Here is a 24,218-nt window from a genome sequence, read left to right as displayed (position 1 = left end):
CACCCAGTATGGATCGGTCACTTCAGTGAGGTCTGGAGGCTGGAAGGCAGGGCTAGAATCCCTTTTAATCTCACCAATCACCAACATGCAAGTCATTTTTGAGGGCTTTGCTCAAGAAAGCAGATTTACCTTGCCCTAGCTTCACCCAGGACAGCAAACATATTCACTGTGAGCCAAAAGCTTACAATGACTTGGACCAAGATGTAGACAGGGACCTACAGGAGGCTTCGTCTGATTACTGGGTGAGTGACAGAGCCTGAGCCTTGAATCGTCCTTCTAATGTTTACCAAACCCCTAACCAGCACTGGCCCCACTGCTGTTCCGTGGTCTCCTACCTGAGTGCCATGAAAGGACCATGAAATAGCTGGGGTTGAGTGGGACAAAGACAAGAGGGAAGAAGAAAGAAGTGGAACTTCATGTCTAGTAAAAACTGTTTACACATAATTTTTTTTAGAAGAATACTGGATTCTGGTAGAGGAAGCAGGCACCACGGTCAGCAAAATGAGGCCATTATAAATATTTACCTGGATTATAATGAAGGGAAAGAGGCTGCATTTACCTGGAAAGGGCAAAGTTCATGGAAATCGCCCATGAATGCTGGGTCCATACTGCGCCCTAACACCCGGTCCCTAACATTCTCTGCCCCCCCCCCCCCCCCCCCCGTTATGAAGGTTGGACAAAAGGAGGTTTTTACTGGTCTGCCTCAGTTCGGCCTCTCTCAATATCTGGTGCTAGGGTCCTAACACCACCGTGACGTTGAAACCAGGTTTAGGCAGAGGCAGGGAGCAAGTCCTTGAGCTGTCATTTTTCCAGGTTCTAGGCAGCCGGGGGACGTCTCTGCTCACCTACTGAAGGGCTGGGCTCAGATGCGGTAGAAATCAGGAACTGAAGACTTACGGAACCATAACGGGTCTAGCAGCCCGGCGAAGCCTCCCGGGGTGGCCCTCCAAGTCAGCCCACCGCCTCCCGAGGTCCCAGCCCGGAAAAAGGGAAACGTCCCCTCTAGAAGGCCGACTCAGCCCCTCTCCCACCTAGCTCCCCAAAAGGCCTAGAGACCTCGGGACGTGTCCTCATCCTTGCCCACTCCAACCTCGAGGCTCTTGGCCCCAGGCCCCGCCCGGAGGTTCAGAGAAGCCGTGGGGCAGCCATCCTCTCGGCCTCACCCAGACCAAGGGCCCCTTTATCTTCCCGCAGCTACGCTCGGACCCGGAGGCGCGGCCCTTTCCCACAGCCGGCTCCGCCGCTCGCAGGTTGGGGCTAGTCTGGGGCGGAGACGTGGGAGCGCCTGGAAGTGGTGAGGAGGGCGGAGACCCAGACTCATCTTTAAAGGCCCGAACTGGCCCTGAGGCGCCTAGACTCACGCCGGCGGCCCTGGGTGGTCCCGAGAAGCGCAGGACCCGAGCTCCGCCTCGCCTTGGTTACCAGGGGCGCGCCATGGGCGGCTACCGCATCCGTGTGGCCACCGGCGCCTGGCGCTTCTCTGGGTCGCACAACCGCGTGCAGCTGTGGCTGGTCGGGGAGCGCGGGGAGGCGGAGCTGGAGCTGCAGCTGCGGCCAGCGCGGGGCCAGGTCAGCAAGGGTGGCTGGGACTCCGATCCCGCCTGGGCTTGCGGCGGGACGGGGCGAGTAACAGCGCCAACGCGCCCTCTGGGGCTTCCAGGAAGAAGGGACACCTGCGCCTAAGCTGGGAGAGGGTCAGAGCCAGGGCCCGGGAAGGGCCCTACCCACTTCTCCCTCCGTCCCCGACCCACCCCCGACCACGGTCCTCGCAGCCACCACTACTTCCCCAGTTGACCCCAGGCCAGTGTCACTGTGGGATTAAGGGTCAAAGAGGGGGAAGGTCCTGGGAGAGCGCGGGCGGAAGGGTGTACGTGATGAAGCTCAGTCCTCAGTTCAGGACTCTGAGGGCCTTGCCCCGCGTCCCTAGTCCGCGTCCTCCCGGTGCGATGGGGCGTCTGAGACCCACCGCGCAGGGGTCGGAAGGAAGAAATGCTGTCTTTAGAGGCCTTGTCACTGGACTTCACAAAGGACTCCCGCACCCTCAGTAAAACGGCCTCTCTGGGGTCCCCGCTACGGAATCTCACTGCGTTCTGGTCCCCACAGGTGGAGGAGTTTGAGCACGACGTTGCCGAGGACTTGGGGCCACTGCAGTTCGTGAAGTTGCACAAACATCACTCCCTGGTGGACGACGCGTGGTTCTGCGACCGCATCACGGTGCGGGGCCCCGGAGCCTGCGCGGAGGCCACCTTCCCGTGCTACCGCTGGGTGCAGGGCCAGTGCGTGCTGAGCCTGCCCGAGGGCACCGGTGAGGGGCGGCCTCCGGGAAGTGGGCGCAGGGCCTGGGGACCCTAGGGCGCGGGGGAGGCAGGGGATAGCACTCAGGAAGGTCTGAGGGTCTTGAAAAAGTGGGTGCTCATCAGGTTAAGGGTGGGAAGTGCAAACGAGGGGAGTTTACAAGTCCCAAAGTTATACATAAAATTTAAAAGGCTGGGGGTGGGACTGAACAGGGAAGTAAGTGATGTGTAGATCCCACCTCCCAAGAAGGTGAAGACAGGGAATGTGACGCTGGAAAACAGAAGAGCTGAAGTGAAAGCAGAAAGGAGATCTGCGTGACTGGGAACAAGTTAGGGCAGGGACAGATAAGGCTAGCGCCCGGGATAGGAGACAGTGGGTGTGGGCCCTGAGAGGGTACAGGTAAGGGAGACAGTGAGTGGTGTGACAGGAGGGGGGAGCTGGCTTGGCTATGGAAACACAGAAGCAACTGGGAGGGCAGGGAGCATACTGACTGGCGTGGGGGTGAGTGAGGATGGCAAACACTGGATTAGTTACTGTGGGAAGTAAGACAGATGAACACAGGGATGAATGAGGGCAAGAACAGGCAAGGATGGAAACAGGAAATATGTGACTGGTACAGTATAAGGATTGATAAGAGCTAGAAGAAGTCAGTAAATATAGACTTAGATGCTAAGTCTAAGAAAGATGAACAAACAGCATTGGAGGGCAGTGGAAGGTATGGCAGGTGAGGTTCAAGAAGTGAAAACTCACCAAGCAACATAAAGTAGAAGAAGGGTGTGGGCATAGTGGTGATTGATTTTATCACCTTAATTAAGGTGATTCATCAACCATCGATATTGATGAAACAGGACCAGGCAAGGAAAGATGAACAAAGGGACAGGAAAAGGGGGTGAGGGCTGAGATGAGTGAAAGCAGGAGTGCAAAGCTGGGATAAATGAGTCTGGGGAGTCCGTGAACTGAGGCAGAGCCGGAGACAAAGGCAACAGAGCAGGCTGAACGCATGTGTGGACTAAAAGGAAGCTAAGGACAAGCAGCGGAGAGCACAAGACCACACGAAACCGTGTGGCCAATTGTCTCAATGTCTCCCCAGCCCGCCTGGCAGGAGACAATGCATTGGATGTGTTCCAGAAACATCGAGAGAAGGAACTGAAGGAAAGGCAAAAGATATACTGGTGACCATCCACCCATATTGGACCCCCAAGTCTCACCCCCCCTTCCCTGACCCTCCCCACATCACCGACCTAAACACCCCACCTGAAGCCTTGTCACCATCTCCTAGCTGGGCCACCTGGAAGGAAGGGTTACCCCTGACAATAGCTGCAGGCCATGAGGATGACTTACCTCCAAATGTGAGATTCCATGAGAAGAAGAGGCTGGACTTCGAATGGACACTGAAGGGAGGGTGAGGAAAAGCCTGGAGCTCAGAGTGGAATAAGGGCTGGGAGATCCAAGAGTGGTGGTGAATGGTGAGGGGCCAAGGAGTCAGCAAATGGGTTCATGCCTCGATACCTGTCCTAGGGCCCTGCAGACGGTCCTCAAACGTGTTTATACCTTCCTGAGCCCCTGGAACCAGCTGGAGGATTTTGATCAGATCTTCTGGGGCCAGCAGAGCCCCCTGGCCGGTGAGTGGATCCCCCAGGTCTCTATGACTCCTTGACGGCCCTTTTTGAAGACCCGACCTTCACACTCCATAGTCCCCCCTAACACTTGCCAGATGAAGCCTTATCATGCGTGGTCATCTCAGAGAGGGGCTGGATACAGGATGGTCATATGCCTGTATCCCTGGGGTAGAGCCTGGAGAGGGGATATCAGGTTGTGGTGAATGTCCTCCTCCTACCCTCCACCCTGACCCCAGAGAAGGTTCACCAGGGCTGGCAGGATGATGAGCTTTTTGGCTACCAGTTCCTCAATGGCACCAACCCCATGCTGTTGAGACGCTCCACCTCTCTGCCCTCCCGGCTCGTGCTGCCTTCAGGGATGGAGGAGCTTCAGGCCCAGTTGGAGAAGGAGCTCCAGGTACCTCCCCCCACCCTACACTGTTCTCTCCTTGACTGTATGGGGAGAAGGGTAAAGGGGAGGGCCCAAAGGTGAGCCTGGGAAGGGAGGCTGTGGTAACCACTGCCCCTGGGTGCAGAGTCCTATACTGGAAAAAAACCCAGAAATGATAAAATGTGTAGGGGAAACTATGAGGCACTCCCAGCACGGATTTCCAAGGTGAGTGCAGGTCAGGCCAGGGATGTTAGCTGGGACAATGACATTCTCTGGCTGATGTCAGGTGCTCCCTACACCAGTGCTCATGGGCAGTCAGAAAGGTGAAGAATGCACTGTCAGGTGGGGGAAATTGAGGAGGTTTCCTAGAGGAGGAAAGCTGGGCTTAGAACAGATGAGCTGGGCCCTGGCTGGTGTGGCTCAGGGGATTGAGCGCCAGCCTGCAGACTGAAAGGTCACCGGTTTGATTCCCAGTCAGGGCACATGCCTGGATTGTAGGCCAGGTCCTCAGCTGGGGGAGCACAAGAGGCAACTGACTGATGTATCTCTTGCGCATCAATGTTTCTCTCCCTCTCTAAAAATAGATAAGATATTTTTAGAAAAAGATGAGCTGGATGTAAGGCAGAAGAGCGAGGCAGTGGGCATGTCCACGTGCACATGTCCGGGTCCTGTGTCAGTGGTAGTCAGGCGAACCTCCGTGGGTTACTTGGCAGAGGAGGTGAGATTTGGACAAGCAGTGAAAGTGTTTGCTGAGCTGATGGGAGCCAAACACGGGGAGATCACTGGGAGGAGGGGGATGATGGGGAAGGGGCACAGCCCCTTGACAATGGGCCAGTTTGCAACGCATGTAATGCAAACTGGACTGAGGCCTGGCTCTCAGCTCAGATCTGCTACCACAAAACCTGCATCCAGCCACACTAGGCTGGTTCGTCATTTATTTAAAATGAGAGGAATTGGACCAGAAGCTCTGGTTCTACCAGTAGGACTCTGGTACTATAGAGGATAGTGGTAAGAAGCTAGATAAATGGCTTTATTTTTAATTAATTCATTGGAGTGACATTGGTTAATAAAAGATAAATAGCTTTAAATGTCTTTCCCCCTGTGCCCTCTCCCTCTGGGGGCAGACTTTGAACTCTAACCAAGGAACCTCCTTTCCCCAGAAGGGTTCCCTGTTTGAGGCTGACTTCATCATACTGGATGGGATCCCGGCCAACGTGATCCGAGGAGAGAAGCAGTACCTGGCTTCCCCCCTCGTAATGCTGAGGGTGGAACCCGATGGGAAGCTGCTGCCCATAGTCATCCAGGTAAGGTGCTCTGGGCAGCCTCCTCCCAACACTGCTCTCTGTTCTCCGCGAGCTCTGCTCCCAGGGACCCAGCCCCTGGCTCTTGGCTCCCAAACACCATCCTCACGCAGTGAAACATGTCCTCGGTCACTCTTTGCCGCCTGGTTTCCCCTGACTCACCCAACTGGAAGTACTTGTTCAAGAGTCATATGGCCTTTTGGAGTCCTCATGCTGCGCTCAATGGTTCTCGGATGTCAGTGTGCTTTAGAAGCCCCCGCAGGGCTTGCTGACACACAGGTTGCTGGGCCACCAGCAGATTTTCTGATTCAGTAGACCTGGGGCAGAAACTGAGAATTTGCCTTTCTAACAAGTTCCAAAGTGTTGCTGCTGCTGCTAGTTTAGGACTGCACATTGAGAACCACTATTTAATCCCTTGTTAGCCTTGACTCTATAAATACCCATTGTTTCCTGAATATCGTTTCTCCCAAAGTTCTCAACAGTCAGTAAAAAAGTACTGTCAATTATCTCACACATCCAGCTTCTCCTTTTCTTTAATTTTTTAATTTATTAATTTTGGGGGGGCAGCATCGAATAGTTATTCCACTTATTTATGCATTCATTAATTGATTCTTGTATGTGTCCTGACCAGGGATCAAACCCACAACCTTGACATATTGGGGCAATGCTCTAACCAACTGAGCTACCCAGCCAGGGCCCAGGGTCTTCTTTTCACTCCCCCACCCTAACTCCGAACCACCTCATGTTTCTCTAAACCACTGTTAGAATCTCCTGCATTCAACCTGACCATCATGGCACTAATATGGCCCCACAGCTAGTAAGAGGCAGGGTGGAATGGTCCTCACTCCTACTAGATTATAACCTCCTGGAAAATAATAATCTTTCTTACTGCTCTCCGTTTCCCAAGAATGCTGACCATAATGCCATGCAGCAAGTGGAAGTTCAACAAATGCTTATTTTCCCCAGATCCAGCCTCCCAACCCCAGCTCCCCCACCCCACCGCTGTTCCTGCCGTCGGATCCTCCGCTTGCCTGGCTCCTGGCAAAGTTGTGGGTCCGATCTTCAGATTTCCAACTGCACCAACTCCGATACCATCTGCTGAACACTCATCTGGTGGCTGAAGTTATCGCTGTCGCCACCATGAGGTGTCTTCCAGGACTGCACCCTGTCTTCAAGGTAAATCCTCTACCCTTCAAGTCCCATCTCTCTCTTATCCGAGAGAGGAGACAGACAATATCAAATGATACTGCTGCAGCAAACAATAATTTATCAATCTGTGAAAGAAAGAGGGACAAGGAGAAGGAAGACTGTATCAACACTTTAATACTTGTATTTTAATTGCATCAAATCATGTAATGTTTCCTGAGGACATGTTATAACGGAACCCTCTGAAATTCCAGAGACCTGACAATCTAGCAATGAGCCTGGGGTATTGCTGAAATGTTATTAGTAAAACAAAATTCTTGCTCCTGTCTTAGGAGATTTACTGTTTATCCAGGAAGACAAATGATGCCAATAGAACCAACCAGAGAACAATATCTGGAACTAGAATTTGAAATCACAGGAGACAGCCTCTCAACACTACAGTGTTGAGGGAGAATGTCCCTTCCCCATTGAGAAGTCTGCTGCAGGACAGACAAAAAGGCAAGGAGAGCACCCCCGTGGGTTACTTATACCTGCCTGGGAGAGAAGTGGAGAAAGACATGCAAGGTGGTAACAGAAAAAAAGGAAAAAAAAAAAAAAAACAACAACCACAAAGACCAGGTGAGGGAGGACACAGTGGGTGCACATGCCTGGTAATAAGACTGAAGAGAGAAAGGTCCGAGGTCTAAGCTGCAACACCTAGGAGCCCACGGGGTGGGTGTGTTGTAATTTTATAAAAGAGTGAGTTCAGTATCTACTGCTAGGCAGAAGGCAGCAGAATAAAACCTGTGCTTGCTTAGAGGTGTTCCCACAACCTTGATGACACTTCGGATATAGGAAATATGGCAGAGGAGGGGCAATGCTGATCCAAGCTTATGAACCAGGGCAATTGTCAAGAACAGCCAAGTCGTGAGGAGAAGCCAGTTTGGAAGCAAACATGAGGTGTTCAGTGTCAGGTCCACTGAGTTTGAAATGCTGGCAAGATATGCAAATGCGTACTTGGGTAAAGAGAACTGAAATGCTTCAAGCTGGGGGCCAATGCGCTGACCACCCCCAAACCTGGCCAATAGTAGTCATGGCCTCATTGAATCCGGGGTAACATAGACAAGATAAAGACCAGTGATAGAGATCAGTGTGACTACTAGGACCTTGGGTTTTCCTGACCTCAGGGTGCCCCTGCATCACCATCTTCTGCTCGTCCTGAGTAGGTTAAGCCTCTATGCGCACTTCAAATCCCTCTTTACTAGTTCATCCCTCTCCATTCCTATATCCACTCTCCCTCACTAGAGAACTAACCTGCAAATGTCATAAAGCTTATGAAGGCAGGCTCTGGATTTGGACTGCCAGGGTCTAAATCCTGGGTCCTGACCTCAGCACCCACAGATGTTTGCTTCAGTGTCTTCATCTCTAAGTGAGGGCAACAGGAGCTCCGCCAAGGGCTGTTGCAGGATAAGATGACCTAACAATGGAACTCAGGCTAGAAGCTACAAAAGCTGCTAGTTCTGGCAATTATTATTACTCTTACTTATTAGGAGTTGTTTGTCCTCAGTTATCGTCTCTCCTCCTGTGGACTTTGACACTCGGCATCTTCCATGAACTGTCTGAAAAGTTTCAGACTCATGTGAGCTGCTCTTACATCTTGACACCAGAAGTATCACTTGGGTCATTCCCTGTGTCCAGTTTCAACAACTCAGATAAATACCAACACTACATGAAACCTGTATATAAAATGGGTGGAAATGAAGACTAAATAGTCTGAGGTAAAAAGAAATGTATGTGAGGATCAGGAGGACTTTTTAATACCTAAGAAAAGCTATTTTTTAAAAGCTATTACAAATAGAGGGAGTAACCCTGACCGATGTGGCTGGTAGGGTGTCAACCCCAAAGTGAAAGGTTGCTGATTCGATTCCCAGTCAAGGATCAGGGCACATGCCTGGGTTTCGGGTTCAATCCCCTGTTGAGGTGCATACAGGAAGTAACTGATGTTTCTCTCCTTCTCTAAAAATTTAAAAAAAAAATTTTTTTTAAATAGAGAGGGCCTAACTGCCTAACTGGAGGTGGGGCAGATGTGACAACAGCCCCTCTGCTACTTAAGCAGGTAGCTCAGAATGGCTCCTCTTACTCGGACTAAAGGTACCCACCCGCCAAAAGCCAACAGTGAAGCGACAGAGGATAGATGTGTGGCTTTGAGTAGAGAGGTAATTATAAGTTATGAGGATGCAAATGATAGAAGTATAAAAGAAAATCAAAAGGGGCTGATTCTTACAAATAACCAACACCCAAAGTGGGAAATAAGGTAAATGGTAACAGCTCATGGATCACTCACTGAAACATCACCCCTGCCTCCTGAGATAAGAAACCCTATTATCACCCCTGTTGGCAGATGGACAGAGGATGAGACAGACTAACACTCAGGGGGCCATTCCCTTGGGCAGGGATCAAGGTGAATGGTGAGGTGTAGGTCAGTCTAGCTCCAGAGCCTGCCTCACAGGGGAGTACGGAGCACGAGAACCAGTGATGAGAGAAGCTGGGGACCAGCCTGCAAAGGCACTAGCAGAGAGGAAAGTGTGAAGAGGACAGAAGGCCACTCACTAATAAAGAAGTGACCCAAGCACGTCTTCCATAAACCGTCCCTCCGATCTTCTCCATCCAGCTGCTGATCCCACACACCCGCTACACCATGGAGATCAACACCCGGGCACGGACCCAACTCATCTCAGACGGAGGTATATTTGATAAGGTAAGGAGGTAATGGAGTGTGGGGCCAGTTACTCATCCAACTCTGCATTACCTCCTGTCACTTTCAAGATCTCAGACCAACCTGTGTGAATGCCCTGACCCTTAAACCCGGGACCCTTGTCCCTTTATGCTAGTGTCTCTAAATGTGCGCACCCCGCATCTGAACCTCTTGTATACCCCGCTTCGTCTCCCTTAAGGCCCCTCATCTCTTTCCCCAGGCAGTGAGCACGGGCGGTGGTGGCCACGTGCAGTTGCTCCGTCGGGCTCTGGCTCAGCTGACCTACCGCTCCCTCTGTCCTCCTGACGATCTGGCTGACCGGGGCCTGCTGGGAATTCCAAGTGCGCTCTATGCCCACGATGCTTTACAGCTCTGGGAAATCATTGCCCGGTGGGTGAGGATGGGAGCTGAGAAATGGAGGGGTGTTGGGAAGAGGGAGAGTGGGGCTCTGGCTTGCGGTCAGCCTGGGGCAAAAGGAATGTGAAATAAGAAGGCCCTGACAGGAAGGGCAGAGCACTCAATTCTGGGAGAGACAAGGAACAGCGAGGGGTCTGTGGACAGGGTCTGGAAAGGAAGAGGGGGCAGACAGCCTCGGCCGGGGTAGCTGTGGATGGGGAGGCAGAGGGACCAGGACAAGTCAGGGTTTTTGTCAGGAAGAATGGCTATCAACCATGTATAGAGAATTTCTAGAAGTAACAACCCCAGATTTCATTCCTTTCTCCACTTGTGTGTAGAAAGAGCTGGGGAATGTCCCAAAAGGCAAGTCTAGAAGGATCTATACTAAGACACAGTAAGGGTCTGTTAGGCAGAGGCCACAGAGAAGGAGTAGCGGTCAGAGGCCGCAGCCTTCTACTCTCAAGGAGCTCAACTCCCTTCTTCTGCGGGCAGGTATGTGAAGGGGATTGTCCACCTCTTCTACCACGGGGATGATGTCGTGAGAGGTGACCCTGAGCTCCAGGCTTGGTGTCGGGAGATCACTGAGGTGGGGCTCTGCCAGGCCCAGGACCGAGGTGAGATCCCTCCCCAGAGAAGGGAGCTGCTCAGACACTCTGTCCAGAGCCCCATGTCAGCCTTGCCCTTCTGGGTACCTGACCCCAAACGCTCGTCACCCCATCTCCCTCCACACATGAAGCATCTGGATCCCATTCCCACCGTCTAGGACTCAGGACAATTCTAGAAACAAAAGAGACTCTGACCATCGACCTTTATGTCCACCCCCAATGCCTAGTCACAGATGCTCTCAACCTGCCGCAGCCAGGGGGGATCTGGCCGGGCCCTACTGGGGCTCACACTGCTCTTCATGGTATCTATTTTCCTTCCTGAGGATATGAATGGAAAGACTTTTCCACCAAATGCCATGATGACTCACTCCATTTTTCCTTCCTTCTCCTTCCTGCTACTGCCCAGCACCCACAGAGGGCCAGGCCTACTGCACACTTAATCTCAGTGCAAGCTCAAGGCTGTACATGCTTTGGCTCAAACTTAGTTCCCTGTCCCTTGGGGCTCACATTCCTTTGGCCAATTTGTCCTTCCCCCACTCATGCTAGGATCTAGTCACTAGCTTTAGCACCCCCTACCCACATTCAACCGCTGGCAAAGAAACAGCCTTTCTCGAGCTCTTCTACATTCATCCTCCTTTCTCTCACACATGTGGGCCAGGCTGGCTGCTTCAAACCGTCCTTCAGACCCTGCTCCTCACACTTCACCCTAACATCCCTGCCTCTGCGGGGCAACGACAGACATTTGCTGGGGAGTTATATGGCCACACCTTGGGGACACGGTGAACACTAAACCAACACCCACACTCTGGAGGAGCCTCCCCCTGGGGAATCGAAGGCTGCGTCACCCCTGTCCTCCCAGGACCAAACCTCCTCTAGGACATCTCAATACTTCCTTAGGCTCCATGTGCCCTCGAAAGTCTCTTCTTCCTCTCTCTGGCCATCTTGTCCCCAACTAATACCAAGTACATCAGGAAAAAGAAAACTTCCACATGTTAACTTTAACCTCCACTAACTGCCTTTCATTCTCCTTCCCTCAGTTCTCATAGCTGACGTTTGCCTAATTTTCCCAACAGACTTGTAGGGGAAATGTGCTAAAATTAAAAACTGAGATTTGCAGTCAGGAACTGAGTTCAAGATCAGCCTCTGCCTTTTCCCAACTGTGTCCTGACGAGCAGTTTATTCTCTCTGGTCTTTGATTTTTAAAAATCTATTAAATGGGAGTGATTATATTTGTTCCACTTAACTGATAGGATTATTGGGTCTGAGTCCCCACCTGCACTGTAAAATGAGAGGCCTGAGATAAACTTTGTGGAAAGCCTCTCTTGGCCATGACACTAGAAATCCATAGCTTCTCTCTCTTTTTTTAGTTTGATTTACTGATTTGAGAGAGAGAGAGAAGAAGGGAGGGGGACAGAGGGAAAAAAAGAAAGAGAGAGAGAGAGAGAGACAAATGTCGATATTTTGTTCCACTCGTTTATGCATTAATTGGTTGACTCTTGTATGTGCCCTGACTGGGAGTGGAACCCACAACCTTGGCATATTGGGACAATGCTCTAACCAATCCAGCTACCCAGCCAGGGCAAGCTATGACTTCTTTTATTCCTCATCTTATAACTCAGGCATTGTAATTCCCTGTCTGAGAATAGGAGGAAGCAGCCCCAAATTCTTAACTACTTTTTAAGGCAGAGGATCACTTGATCTTTTCAGCCCCAACCCCTCTATAGTGACAATAGCTATTATGTAGTAAGCACTTGTTACATACCAGATATATTATCTCATTTATAAGGCAAGTATCACCCACAATTTACAGGTGAAGAAATTGAGGTTCAGACAAGTTAATTGGCCTAAGGTAACCAAACTATATTGCTTGAGCCTGAACTGAAACTCATGTCTGATGCAAATACATTTGAATAAACGAACCAACACCCATCAACTCCAAAATACAGAAATCCTAAGACATCAATCTTTATTTCTCTCTTCTCATGCTGTAGCCTCTAAATCCTGTTCCTTTCCTGCCCAGGTTTCCCTGTCTCCCTCCAGTCCCTAAATCAACTCTGCCATTTCCTTACCATGTGTGTCTTCACGTGCACTGCTCAGCATGGGGCCATCAACCAGGGCCAGGTATGGACAGCTGAAAGCCCAGGTCCCTGAAGGCAAGTGTCAGGACCTTGGAATACCCCAGGGAGAGATGGAGGTTCAAACCCTAAGTACCAGTATCCTAGGGTTGTACTTTCTTCCCCCAGCTGGACTGGTATGCCTGGGTCCCTAATGCCCCGTGCACAATGCGAATGCCCCCACCCACCACCAAGGAAGATGTGACAATGGCCACAGTGATGGGCTCACTACCTGATGTCCAAAAGGCCTGTCTTCAAATGACCATCACGTGGCATCTGGGTCGACGCCAGCCAGACATGGTAAGAGAGGGCTCTAGGGAAAGAGGAATAACAACAGAAGGGAAACAGCTAAGTGTGGAGCTAGGCTCTAGTTGCTTCTGCCTTCACACTAGAAACTGACTTACTGATCTTTGTTCTTTCTTAGGTGCCTCTAGGGCATCACAAAGAAAAGTATTTCTCAGACCCGAAGGTCGAGGCTGTACTAAAGCAATTCCAAACAGATCTGGAAAACTTGGAAAGGGAAATTACAGCGCGGAATGAGCAACTTGACTTGCCCTACGAATACTTAAAGCCCAGCCATATAGAGAACAGCATCACTATCTGAGCTCTAAGGTGCCCCACCTGGAAAACTTCAGATCAGCTCTAGGACTAACATTTCTAACTTGAATTTCATTGTTTGCTAAGTCTCTGTTGCTAGGGCTCTATTTTCTCTCCCAACTAAATCCCCTACATCTATGTCCCACTAGCCCAGGGGGGCAGCAAACCTTTCCCATAAAAAGCCAAATAAAAATTTTAGGATTTGTAGGCCGCACAGTCACTGTCACAGCTACTCAGCTCTCCCACTGTCGCAAAAAGCAGCCACAGACAATATAAAATGAATGAGTGTGACTGTATTTCAATAAAACTATTCATGGACAGTGAAATGTGAACTTCATGTGTCACCAAATATTCTTCTTTTGGTTTAGTCAACCGTTTAAAAAGGCAACAAACAAACAAAAATCCCTGTGTTTTGCTAAAGAGATCTGCACATGCTGCAGGCTGAATTGGTCCTCAATGGCAGTACCTGGACAAGGGTATCCTGCTCTAGCCTGAGGCACTGGCCCTACTTGCAAACACCCAGAGAATGCTCTCTCTGGGGTGGGCAGAGAAGATTTCTCGGAGAAATGAACTTCCTCAACTTATTCTCCTTTCCCAGGAACTAACCTTCATGCCTGCTGGCCAATTGAAAAACTCCTAACTCTGTTCTTTGATAACCTTCTCTCCACCCCTATTCCTACAATTCACACACCTACCCCTTAAAAAGTAGTGGAATAAAAATGGTGCTCCTAGAGCATAATAAAAAGTTTTGGCTTCCTTCCCCAGTCTCAAACAAAAGACACATGAAATTCATGTTTCAAGAACACTGATCCCTTTAGTACACTGGAGTCTCTACGTGTCCCAGGCCCCACATTCTCTTCCACTACCCTTTACAAAACAATATGCACAAAATAAATGGAAAAATACCACAAAGTTATGCTAACTACTGTTTCTCCATCTAGTTCCACAGTCTTGGGATCAAAATGATCCCTCTCAATTATGCTATGATCATTGTCTTCACTAGACTGGGTACAACAAATTCAGAGCAAAACTCCGTTCTTCAAACACCTGTTTCCCTAGATAATGATTACAAACCTGTTTCTTACCAGTGAAGTATACAAACTTTCCCCCTGGAGTGGATGATCTATTCATATTTTTAAAATCTTGTACCCTATCTTATTCAAAGGACCTATAATCTGTTTCTTTAGTTTACAATAGTGAAGCAAAGTGACATTTTGAGTATTATTTCTTCCTCCAGTACGTTTAGCAGGACCACTCCCCTTCACAACTTACTCAAGAATCTGCTTTCCGTAGGCTTTTCCTAACGCCCGTATTTTTCCTGGATTTGGCATCCAAAAGCATTTACTATTCCATGTTTGGTAACAAAAGGTTACTTAAGTATTTCCAATCCCAAGAACTGTCCGCAATTTTAAAGCATTCTAGCCACAACAGCACGCCTGTCCTCAGAGTCTCCTTTCTTTTTACAGTATCAGAATATCTCTTTTTAAACGCAGGCGTTCTCTCTCTCGGCATTAATTTCTGTCTCACTTACCATATTCCCCATCACAGAATACCACCCGAAACTACCGAATCTGAGGGCAAAATCAGTTGCGATCCTCTGCTACTAAAAGCTCTACGCCAACGTTATTAGGAACTCGCCATGCCAGACTCTTCCCACAAACACTAGCTACTGGGGATGCCTTCTTAGTGACTTGACAAATAGATCACGTGATATGCCGGCTCTTTCCATTCCAACCCGGAAAGGGGGGAACCAAGAATCCTTAGTCCTTTGCTACTCCAGTACTCGCGCCCCATCTACCTGGGTCAATCAGAGAATCCGGAGGGGCTGCTTTGATTTCAGACACCACCTTTTACCGCCAAAATCTGAGTAGAAGCCAAACTCGCCCAGCGTTCTCCGCCTGGCAACCCCCCCGACTCGCACGAAGGTCGGTCCGAGGCCACGCCCCTCGGCCGGTGTTGGGTCCTTCTATCCCCCGCCGCGCCAGACCCCGAATCCAGCACGCTTTTACTCCTCGGGTGCATCGGGGAGTCTTTTCACCGCCTTTCCACTTGGCCCAGATCTAGGCCATCCCAGAATCCCTTCTCCATGGCGTCGCTTCTGTGCTGTGGGCCCAAGCTGGCCGCCTGCGGCATCGTCCTCAGCGCCTGGGGCGTGATCATGTTGGTGAGGGGACTGGCCGACTTGAACTGGAGAGGGATTGAGGGGCCCCGGTGTTGGGAGGTTGGAAGGCTAGGAGACTCCAGAAATTAGAAGGCAGTAGGCAGGCTGGAGAGGGTGGTTGGTTAGCGTCCGGAGAACGAGACAGAACCGGGATTGAGAAATGGGGAACTGGGGCGGGTAGTGGGGGAGGGGGCTGGAGCTTGGAATGGGATCCCGGGCTGGTAAATTTGGAGACCCCCTCAAGGTTAAGAGGAAGAAGAGCTGAATTCTTGGAAGATGCTTAAACTGAATGGAGGGGCGTGGAGAAAAGGAAGCGCTTGTTCCTGAAATGGGTAGCTGGGGCCTTGTTTTCCCGGGACTCTACCCGCCCCACTCCAGGAAGAAATCCATGCCGATTCTCCCTGACCCCTTCTGCCCTGTCCCGTGATAATGACGCCTCTGGAGAGGAGGATAATCTGGGTTCCTGGGTTTCTCACTATCCCTACTCTTGCCCCAGCCAAGTCGTCTCTTTGTCACTACCTCATGCCCTATTCCGGGTGACTGAGTACAAATTCAGCAACAGCCACCTCTAATCCCAACACATTGTTAATTCCCAAACCCAGATGTTGTGGCAACATTAGAAGTGGAAGGAGTTTAGGGAGTGACCAGAGCAGGTGCTTGAGGTCAAACCTACCCATTCCGTTTTCAGATATTGCTCGGAATCTTTTTCAATGTCCATTCCGCCGTGCTAATTGAGGACGTTCCCTTCACGGAGAAAGATTTTGAGTAAGTGTTAGGTGGGAGAGGTGGGGCTGGGAGTAGGTGGGAGGTGGCTGAGCCTGTGGTCAGAATTATGGGCGGGGAATTGCAGCAGGCGGGATACTTGGGGCCCAGTGGCTAAGCAACTGGATGCAGAAAACTCTCTTTAGCATACAGTTCGTTTTGGTTTTGAGTCAGACCTCAGCAGCCATCCTAAACCCACCACTTCAGTTGTGGCTTCTTTACATATTTTACTTTTGTGCCTCCGTCCTCCTCTGCAAAATGGATGCTGTAATAGAACTCGCCCCATAGGGTGGAGAAGACTGAACAAGATAATACATATAAAAGCACTTAGAACTCGTACCTAGCACATAGTAAGTACTCAGTAAATGTTGGCTGCTATTAATGTTTCTGACACTTCTCTGCCTAATCCCCACCCCTAGGAATGGCCCCCAGAACATATACGACCTATACGAGCAAGTCAGCTATAACTGTTTCATCGCTGCGGGTCTTTACCTCCTCCTCGGAGGCTTCTCCTTCTGCCAAGTTCGCCTCAATAAGCGCAAGGAATATATGGTGCGCTAGAACACGGTCGCATTTACCCTCTTCAGCCCCCTCTTCTATTTAAGACTCCCTACGCCCTCAAGACCCCATTCTGGGGCGCCGCTCCAGTGGAGGGAGGCTGGGGCTGGCTGTCACCTGTCCTTAAGGCCCCCTCGTCTTTTGCCGTACCACAATAAAGAAAAACTGCTCTCCTAGGCCTTGTGTCTGTGCTTGGGTTGGGAGAGGCGGATACTGGGGCTGCACAACGGCCTCCAAGTAGGGGGTGATGACCCCTCCACGGAAGCAGCGTGAAGCCGGACCGGAAGTGAGGACTATTCCACTCCCCTCCGTGCGCCGAGGCGGCGTAACTGCAGCTGGTGAGGCACGAAGCAACCCAGTTTGAACCAATCAGATCTGGGGAGGGGCGGGACTTCCTGCGCGGGTCAGAACGGTTTGATCGGCTGGCTTTCTGTGGTCTTGTCTCTGGTGGTGGTGGTGGCGGCGGTGGCGGCAGCGGCAGCAGCAGTAGTGTCTCCGTGCCGGAGACGCACTGAGGCCATGACGTCAGCGTCCACAAAGGTTCGATCTCCCTTACGGACAGCGCTCCCTGGCGGCTACGGGAGGGTGTTCCTACCCCCACCCCGTAGTCTCCCGGGTCTTCCGCTCAGGGTGCAGAGTGGGGGGCGGGCGGGAATCGAGCCTTGGGTGGGGCTAGGGGCTCCCGGCGGGACGGCGTGGGGGTGCACTCCGGCCCCCGGTAATGTTGCCCCGCCCCCAGGTCGGAGAGATCTTCTCCGCGGCAGGAGCCGCCTTCACGAAGCTTGGGGAGCTGACGATGCAGCTGCATCCCGTGGCTGACTCTTCCCCCGCGGGGTACGTAAGCCCGTGCTGGGACGTGGACACTTGGACTCGATCACTGACACGGACATTCTCTAGGGCAAGGACAGATGTTTTACTTTCCCTTTGTGCCTGGCACAGCGCAGAGTGGATGTTAATAAATGATTATTGAATGAATGACACATAAAACCACAGACAGGCTCACAACCCGAACCTGCAGACCATAGACCACCACCAACCATCCACCCCAAATTTGTGGAATTCGCTCAGATCGCTGCACACTGTGCTCAGGTGCTCTGTTTGTAAAACACACACACACCCCTTGTTTAACTGGTTTCAGTGGACAGTTTACAGTAGCTGTTTCACATGATGGGGAGGCTTTCTTACAAGGGGCAGTTGTTGCAATATCATGTGGTTGGGAGTCCTGGGGTCCCATGGGGTCATAAGGTTTTTTGTTTGTTTGTTTGTTTTTTAAGGAGGACCTCTTTATGGATCCATGGGAAGGGCCCCAGGGATTAGCGGGAGGAGGCTGGTTGCTGTGGAATGCATTGCCTGAGGACTGGCTCCACACCCCTCCTCCCACTTGCGCTATTCCCCTCTCCCCTTCTGACAGTGCCAAGTGGACGGAGACGGAGATAGAGATGCTGAGGGCTGCTGTGAAGCGGTTTGGGGATGATCTTAATCACATCAGCTGTGTCATCAAGGAACGGACAGTGTGAGGGAGGGGTGGTTGGTAGAAAAAGAGGGGGGTGGGCAGCTTTCTTCCTCCATACCCATTGTTCCATCTTCCTCAGAACGCCCAACTCAGCATCCTTTCTACTTTGTTGCTAGTTTTGTTAGCATCCCCTTGAGGACTGAAAGATAAAAGAATTGTCACAATTGGTCAGAAGTTACTAAAATACTATGGTAATTAGGACCTTCTAAGATTTTAGATTGCCTGAGATACCTAATAATTTGGTAGTGGGAGTTGCCTGGTTATTTACGCTGATCTTTTGAGAGTGTGCTGCTGTGTTTCCAGGGATACTGTGATTCTGAACTAGTTGATCAGAATCTACCTGTAGATCACCAAGGCTTAGCTGTTAGCCTTTAACTCCCAGAAGAGAATTTGGAGATGGGCCCTTCCCACTACTCAGTTCAGGGAATCCACTTTTTACACCCCGTCTGCTCTGAGTGAGTGAAAAGCTTCAGGGAAATGAGACCCTACGAAAGGGTTGGGATCCTAACTTGGATTCTTATCCAGGTTCTGAAAGGGCTCCTCAGTATTCTTCCAGAGTGGCCCATTCTCCCTGCCTCTCCCCTCCCTTCTGCCCTCAGCCTCTCTGATGATGACTGCCTTCTAACCTGTTCTCTTTTCTCTTCAGGGCTCAGATAAAGGCCACTGTGAAGCGCAAAGTATATGAAGACTCTGGTATCCCCCTCCCAGCTGAGTCACCCAAGAAAGGGCCCAAGAAGGTGGCATCTGGTGTCTTGTCACCTCCTTCAGCTGCCCCTCCACTAAGTAGCTCCAGTGTCCCTGAGGCCGGGGGCCCCCCAATAAAGAAACAAAAAGCTGGTAAGGGCTGGGAGTTGCTGCCTAGGGGTTAAAGTCCCGTCTGAGGTTCAGTGAGAGAAGTGGGCTTGGGTCAAAGGAGGACAAACCTCTTCCTCTCCCAGTGAAGCTTCCCAGAGACTGGCTGGGGTGGGAGGGAGGGAGGGAAAGCTCAAAGCTTTGGGAAGCCAGGGCCACAGACAGGGAACCTAGAACCAAGCTTATGCCCCCCTCCCAGACGTGACACTCAGTGCTCTGAATGACTCCGACGCCAACAGTGACCTGGTGGATATTGAAGGGTTAGGAGAAACTCCTCCATCCAAGAAGCTCAACTTCGACCAGGGTAGGAGTTCCTCTCCTCCCACACCAGCTGAACGCGTTGGGGCGGAACTGTCACTTGGATAGTAGGGGAGGGTCTTAGCAGTTGTCCTCTCCCTTGTACAGGGGCTTTGGAAGAAAAGGTTCCCTCATACACAGTATAGGTGCTTGGATCAATCAAGAGCGGGGGGTGGGGGAGGGCTTTGGGGAGGCAGGAATTGTCTTGGAAGCATGCTTGGGGCTCGCTCCATCTCGGCCCATTTTACTTCCTGTTCCAGACAGCCTGACCCTGGATTCTGGCCTTCTCATGACCTCTGCTGATCCTCCTCTGCTGTCTCGCTGAGCCTTCCACCTCTGACCCCTCCCTCTCAGTGTTCACCCTGGAGCTGTGGATCACCTAGGACTCTAAGCAAGGCCTGCATGAGAGAGGGTCAAAGACTGCTGGGGCTGTCCCATTGATGTTCCTGTATAAGCATCTGCTCCCAACCCCTTTGGTTTGCATCTGATGGACATTTTTTATACAGAACACAATAAAGATTTCCCTCTCAGTTTGGTTGCCCTCACTTAACCTTATTGGAATACAAGGACCATTCGCTCTCTCCTTAGCCCCCAGGGGCTCAGCCCCTCCTCAGCAGCTCTCACCACCCTGCCTGGAGCAGCTCAGCCAATATTGGCAGACACCCTTCCCAGTGCCAATATTTCTGTGCTGCTAGAGCCAGGGGAGCTGGGTGTGGGGAACAAAGACTCCACTTTGCTCTCTGGAGGCAGAACTTACTCCCAGGGTCTCTAGCAGTCAGTATTTCTGAGACTGCCCTGGGGATTTTCGAGGGGCTGTTTCCAGTGCTTTCATACTACCCTTCCCCCACCCCCAACCTTGGAAAAAGGCCCCAGATGTCTTTTGTGTCGCTTCTCCAGGGTGGCCTCCTGGGCCAAGCCTCAGCGGTGCCTCCCCCACCCTCGCTCTAACACCACAGTGTGGTTTGGACGTGGCCACAGTGCCGTACAAACCACAGTGTGCTGCTGGGGCGGGAGCAGGACTGGGGTGGGTTGAGAGGAAGGGAGCATGAGACAGTGCTGGGAAGACCCCCACCACCAAGAGCAGGGAGATGGAGAAGGCATAAAAGGCAAACGTGGCCCCAAGAATGGCTGGGGAAGACAAGAAGCCAGGGCTAGGAGCTGAGCAGGCAACTGGAGGGAGACAGGCCTAAGGGGTGAGTCTGCTGTGTAAGACTGGAAACCTCTCCCTCTGGAAACTGCTCAGGGATCCCTAGGGTGGGGTCAGAGGAGGAGGAAATAGGGAATGACTATGGGGACCAAGAGGCTGCCTCCCGAGTCAGCAAGGGCAGGAACCCAAGGCTTCCTGTGTCCGTTCCTCCCCTCTCTGGGTCAGAACCCAAGAGAAAGCCAGGAGAGACAGGAGGCCAAGGACAGCAGGGTTGGAAGTTGGCAATCCAGAGGTGGTAGGGCCGGAACGTGGTTGGGAGAGGGGGGCCGGAAGTCGCCCTGGGCCTGCCACAAGATGGAGGCCAAGGGCAGGAAATGGAGGCGGGGGGAAAGGGGAACAGCAGGGCCCAGGAAGAGGCCATCTGGACCTGGGGGCCAGGTATTCAATCCCCAACTCTGTTTCCACTCGCCATGGCCCTCCAGGACTCAAGTCCCACCCAGCGCAACAACCCCCATCAGCCCAACCACCAGGCCCAGGAAGGTGGGCCCACCCAAGAAAGCCACGTTTAAGCTGAGACAGACATGCCTCTCCTCCCCCACCCCCTCCACTCCCACCCAGGCCTTCCCTCAGCCTTTTTCTCCTGCCCAGGACTTGATTTTTAAAAAGCACCCTCTAGAAATCAAAATCCAAGGGCCAAAGAGCCTTCCGCAAATCAAAATAATATCTTCTAAAATCTAAGTTATCTTCCCACCTCCCATCCCCCCCTTTACCACCCTCCCTTCCGACACACCCCCCAAAACTCTAAGCAATAAAAAAATCTCAGATGGTAGGTGTAAGCAGTCTTTTTAGGCCCTGGGGATGCCAGACCCCCTCCCTTGACACGCCTGTATCTCCTACATCAAATCCTGCCAAGGCCTCCTGTTCCTCAGTCCACCCTCCACAGCCCCCAAACTGAACAGCTGCCCCCAGTTCCCATTCTCGGCAGAGCCTTTGTGGGGGTGAAACAGAAATCAAGCACTTTACTAACGGCTGGGGATGTTGGGGGGCTCTCTGGTCTCAGCCTTCGGTTTTCCTATGGGGGACTGCAGTTTAGGGCCATAAGAGAAAGCCTCTCCAATTGTCCCCCCAGTTCCAAGATTGACAAAGCCCAACCCCACCCCAGCACGCACCTCCAAACCCCCCCTCCCCAACCGCCACGTCTCTCCTGAAAACAGGGGACACTTTCCTCCCCACTTACCTCAGCTACTCTCCCCTGAGATCCTGGTCCCCTATTTTGAAGGGAGCAAAATTTGGGGTGCATCCCTCACATTTGGGGTGCAGGAGAAAGGAGCCGCCCCAGTCGCATCGCTGGCCTCCTTCCTCTCGGCTGGCTTAGGGAGTGGGGAGTGCCCTAGGGAGGGGGGACACCCCCAAGAGAGCTCAGAAGGGGGTTCCTTCACTCCCAGTTAGAATTGGGGACACCCCCCCAAACCCGTCCCAGCCCATCCGTGTCCAACTCGGCGGGAGAGGCAGCTGCAATGCCCCAGTCAGATTCCCCCAACACTACATTCCTCACCCCACCTAGAGGGGTCCTGGGGCCCCCAAAAAATCCCCAAAAAATCTAGGATGTTGGCAGGACGGTCCTGGACTAGCTCTCCAAATTTGGGGTCCTCAGATATCCCCGTTTTTTCAGGAAAATTCCGTCTTTCGTCTGCCTCCCGCCAGCCCTGCTCTGTCCCGATGCCAATTTTGGAAGTCACTCCCTCCTCCCTCCTCCCTCCTCCCCGTCTCTCCAGGCCCCCCCGCTCGGGGGCTAGGGTCCAGGACACCTGGCTTCTAGACCAGGGGGGAGGGGGCACTCCTCGAAGGGCTAGGGGCCAAGAGGTCAAGCTCATAGCCCCGGTCTTAGGGAAGCAGAAAAGCCCGATCCTCCCTTCCCCTCCCCCCGGGCTGGTCTCCGTGGTGGTTCAGGAAAGCCTGGAGGATTGGAATCTGCCATTGCTGTTGCACAGGCAGTTTTTTTCCCCTGGGTTGTGGGGGTGGGCGGTGGGAGGGAGAGAGGGGAGGAGAGCCGAACAGAGCAGGGACCCAGGCGTGCAGAGCTGGCCTGGCTGACCCTCTAGCCCCTGCTGCCGTGAGGAACCCCTCCCCCCATCTCACCCACACTCCCAGTCCTGTCTGCTTTCTGTTTCTTATCCTAGAAAATCAGGGTACAAGAATCCACCGCTTCTCCTTGCCACAGTTCCAACAGCACTGACCTAGTCAGGGGTGTTCACCTTCTCATCAACTAAGGTGTGCTCCCTTAAGAAATTGGGGTTTGGAGTCTGAAACCACCTTTTCTCCCTCAGATCTATTTAGGCCACATAGAAGTAAGAGGAAATACACTCCCTTTCCAAACTTCTGCTGTCAAATCCTGACATATTTTGGGTTCACTAAAGAAAGATTGATAGAATCTGGGGTGAAAGGGAACTATAAGCAAAAGACATCCCAAGCCAGCATCAGGCTCCAAATTAAGTGAACCCCCAAATCAATCTCACCTTATTATCCATCCCTCAGCTTCACCAAAATAGTTGCAAAATACCCCAAAATAAGAGCACCCCAAAACTTTAATTTCCTACCCTGGGCCCTTGTCTTGTTTCTGCCCCTGGAAAAAAAACTTCTTGGCTCTCTGGGCATACAAAGAAAATTTCCCTCCTCAAAATAAGTTTCCACGGTATTCAGATGTAAAGCTTTGCTTCCCCTCATGGACCCACAATCATAGAAGGCCTTCAAACACACTCCCAGGTTCCTATTATGTTCCACTGCAAGCTAAGAAAAGACTCCAAATTGAATTTCATATACCGCCAAATCTGATTTGAGCCTTGAAACTTATATGGCACCCCAAAACTTAATGCACCCCCAAATCAGCATGACTACTATACTTGAAATCAGATTGTCCATATACACCAATGACTATGAATCCCTTAAAACAAAACCCTCATCCACTTCCCTAAGAACACCTAGCAGATTCTTCTAATACTTCAACACGACAATCTCCAAATTGTAGGAGTCAGAATCCCCAAAACTAATGTAGCTTCAAATCAGCTCCAAGCCTTAAACTCACCATTTGCCCTCAAGCCTGAATGCAGCCCCCCAGTACCCAGAATGATCAAAGTAACTCAACACCCCATCATTAACATGCATCCTACAATTGACCAGATAAGACAAAATCGACTCGATCCTGATACCAAAGGGAGCTCGACACTGGACAAAGGTCAAAGTAACTCTCACTTTAAAAGCCACCAATGGTCCCAAATCCTTAGTGGTCCCGAATTTCCAGTTTCTCAGCAGTTCTTTTGTGCATTCAAATAAAGACACCCTCAAACCTGAAGAGGAGGGCCCCAGGCCTGGGTATGCAACGCCACAGGTTATGCACAGTCATTCCTGGGCAACGGAAGACTCCTGAACCCAAATCCAAGTCCTGCTTTGCAGCTGCACTCAGCTCTGGCCTCCCTTCTCCAAATATACCTTGTTCCCTGCCCTCCAATCCAACATCTCCTCAAACAAGATATGAGGTTTTGATCCGTGCCTATCTCCCAGATCAGGGACTTAAAATTAGGGTTATCAGGCCCTTTCTGCCTTATTTCCCTCCTTTAAACCTGAGAACCTCCCTGTTTTTCCTTCTCTTTGTTCACCCCACCCAACTTTCGTAGTAATGTTCACTACAAATTCATCTCTAAAGACAGGTAACAGGGTCTAGACTAATTAGAAATAAAAACCCTGTGATCCCAGG

At 51.4% G+C, this 24,218-nt stretch overlaps 3 protein-coding genes and 1 long non-coding RNA gene across 7 annotated transcripts; 3 read left to right on the top strand and 1 right to left on the bottom strand.

The window, feature by feature from the left end:
• Positions 1-1,250: 1,250 nt before the first annotated feature.
• ALOX12 (arachidonate 12-lipoxygenase, 12S type) lies at positions 1,251-13,509 on the top strand. The gene is made up of 14 exons (XM_090292569.1): positions 1,251-1,569; positions 2,104-2,305; positions 3,386-3,467; positions 3,575-3,697; positions 3,814-3,917; positions 4,151-4,311; positions 5,445-5,588; positions 6,552-6,761; positions 9,382-9,468; positions 9,686-9,855; positions 10,354-10,475; positions 12,487-12,587; positions 12,710-12,880; positions 13,005-13,509. Exons 1-14 carry the CDS (start codon positions 1,435-1,437, stop codon positions 13,182-13,184), a joined length of 1,992 nt encoding a protein of 663 aa, XP_090148695.1. The 5' UTR covers positions 1,251-1,434; the 3' UTR covers positions 13,185-13,509.
• A 1,615-nt stretch (positions 13,510-15,124) lies between these two features.
• On the top strand, positions 15,125-16,834 carry RNASEK (ribonuclease K). The gene is made up of 3 exons (XM_090292568.1): positions 15,125-15,341; positions 16,027-16,103; positions 16,520-16,834. The coding sequence occupies exons 1-3, from the start codon at positions 15,264-15,266 to the stop codon at positions 16,659-16,661; spliced, it is 297 nt and encodes a 98-aa protein (XP_090148694.1). The 5' UTR covers positions 15,125-15,263; the 3' UTR covers positions 16,662-16,834.
• A 274-nt stretch (positions 16,835-17,108) lies between these two features.
• BACC1 (BPTF associated chromatin complex component 1) lies at positions 17,109-19,850 on the top strand. 4 transcript variants are annotated; one of them, XM_090292567.1, is made up of 6 exons: positions 17,109-17,198; positions 17,398-17,492; positions 18,070-18,171; positions 18,818-19,008; positions 19,223-19,327; positions 19,581-19,850. In XM_090292567.1, the coding sequence occupies exons 1-6, from the start codon at positions 17,178-17,180 to the stop codon at positions 19,643-19,645; spliced, it is 579 nt and encodes a 192-aa protein (XP_090148693.1). In that variant the 5' UTR covers positions 17,109-17,177; the 3' UTR covers positions 19,646-19,850. The 4 variants fall into 4 exon arrangements, with proteins under 4 accessions (XP_090148693.1, XP_090148690.1, XP_090148691.1 ...); XM_090292564.1 differs by having other exon boundaries at positions 17,116-17,198; positions 19,585-19,651; XM_090292565.1 differs by lacking the exon at positions 18,070-18,171 and having other exon boundaries at positions 17,116-17,198.
• On the bottom strand, positions 18,114-22,016 carry LOC149997724 (uncharacterized). Its single transcript, XR_016514288.1, has 2 exons — positions 21,705-22,016; positions 18,114-18,310 (listed from the first exon to the last, which is right to left on the bottom strand). It is a non-coding gene; the product is annotated as an uncharacterized LOC149997724 (long non-coding RNA).
• Between the last annotated feature and the right edge of the window lie 2,202 nt (positions 22,017-24,218).

Source organism: Furipterus horrens, unplaced genomic scaffold (genome assembly GCF_987537825.1).
Source record: "Furipterus horrens unplaced genomic scaffold, mFurHor1.1.pri manual_scaffold_11, whole genome shotgun sequence".
NCBI lineage: Eukaryota > Metazoa > Chordata > Mammalia > Chiroptera > Furipteridae > Furipterus > Furipterus horrens.
The sequence above is the reverse complement of the archived record's forward strand: the minus strand, read 5'-3'. Positions and strand labels throughout refer to the sequence as shown.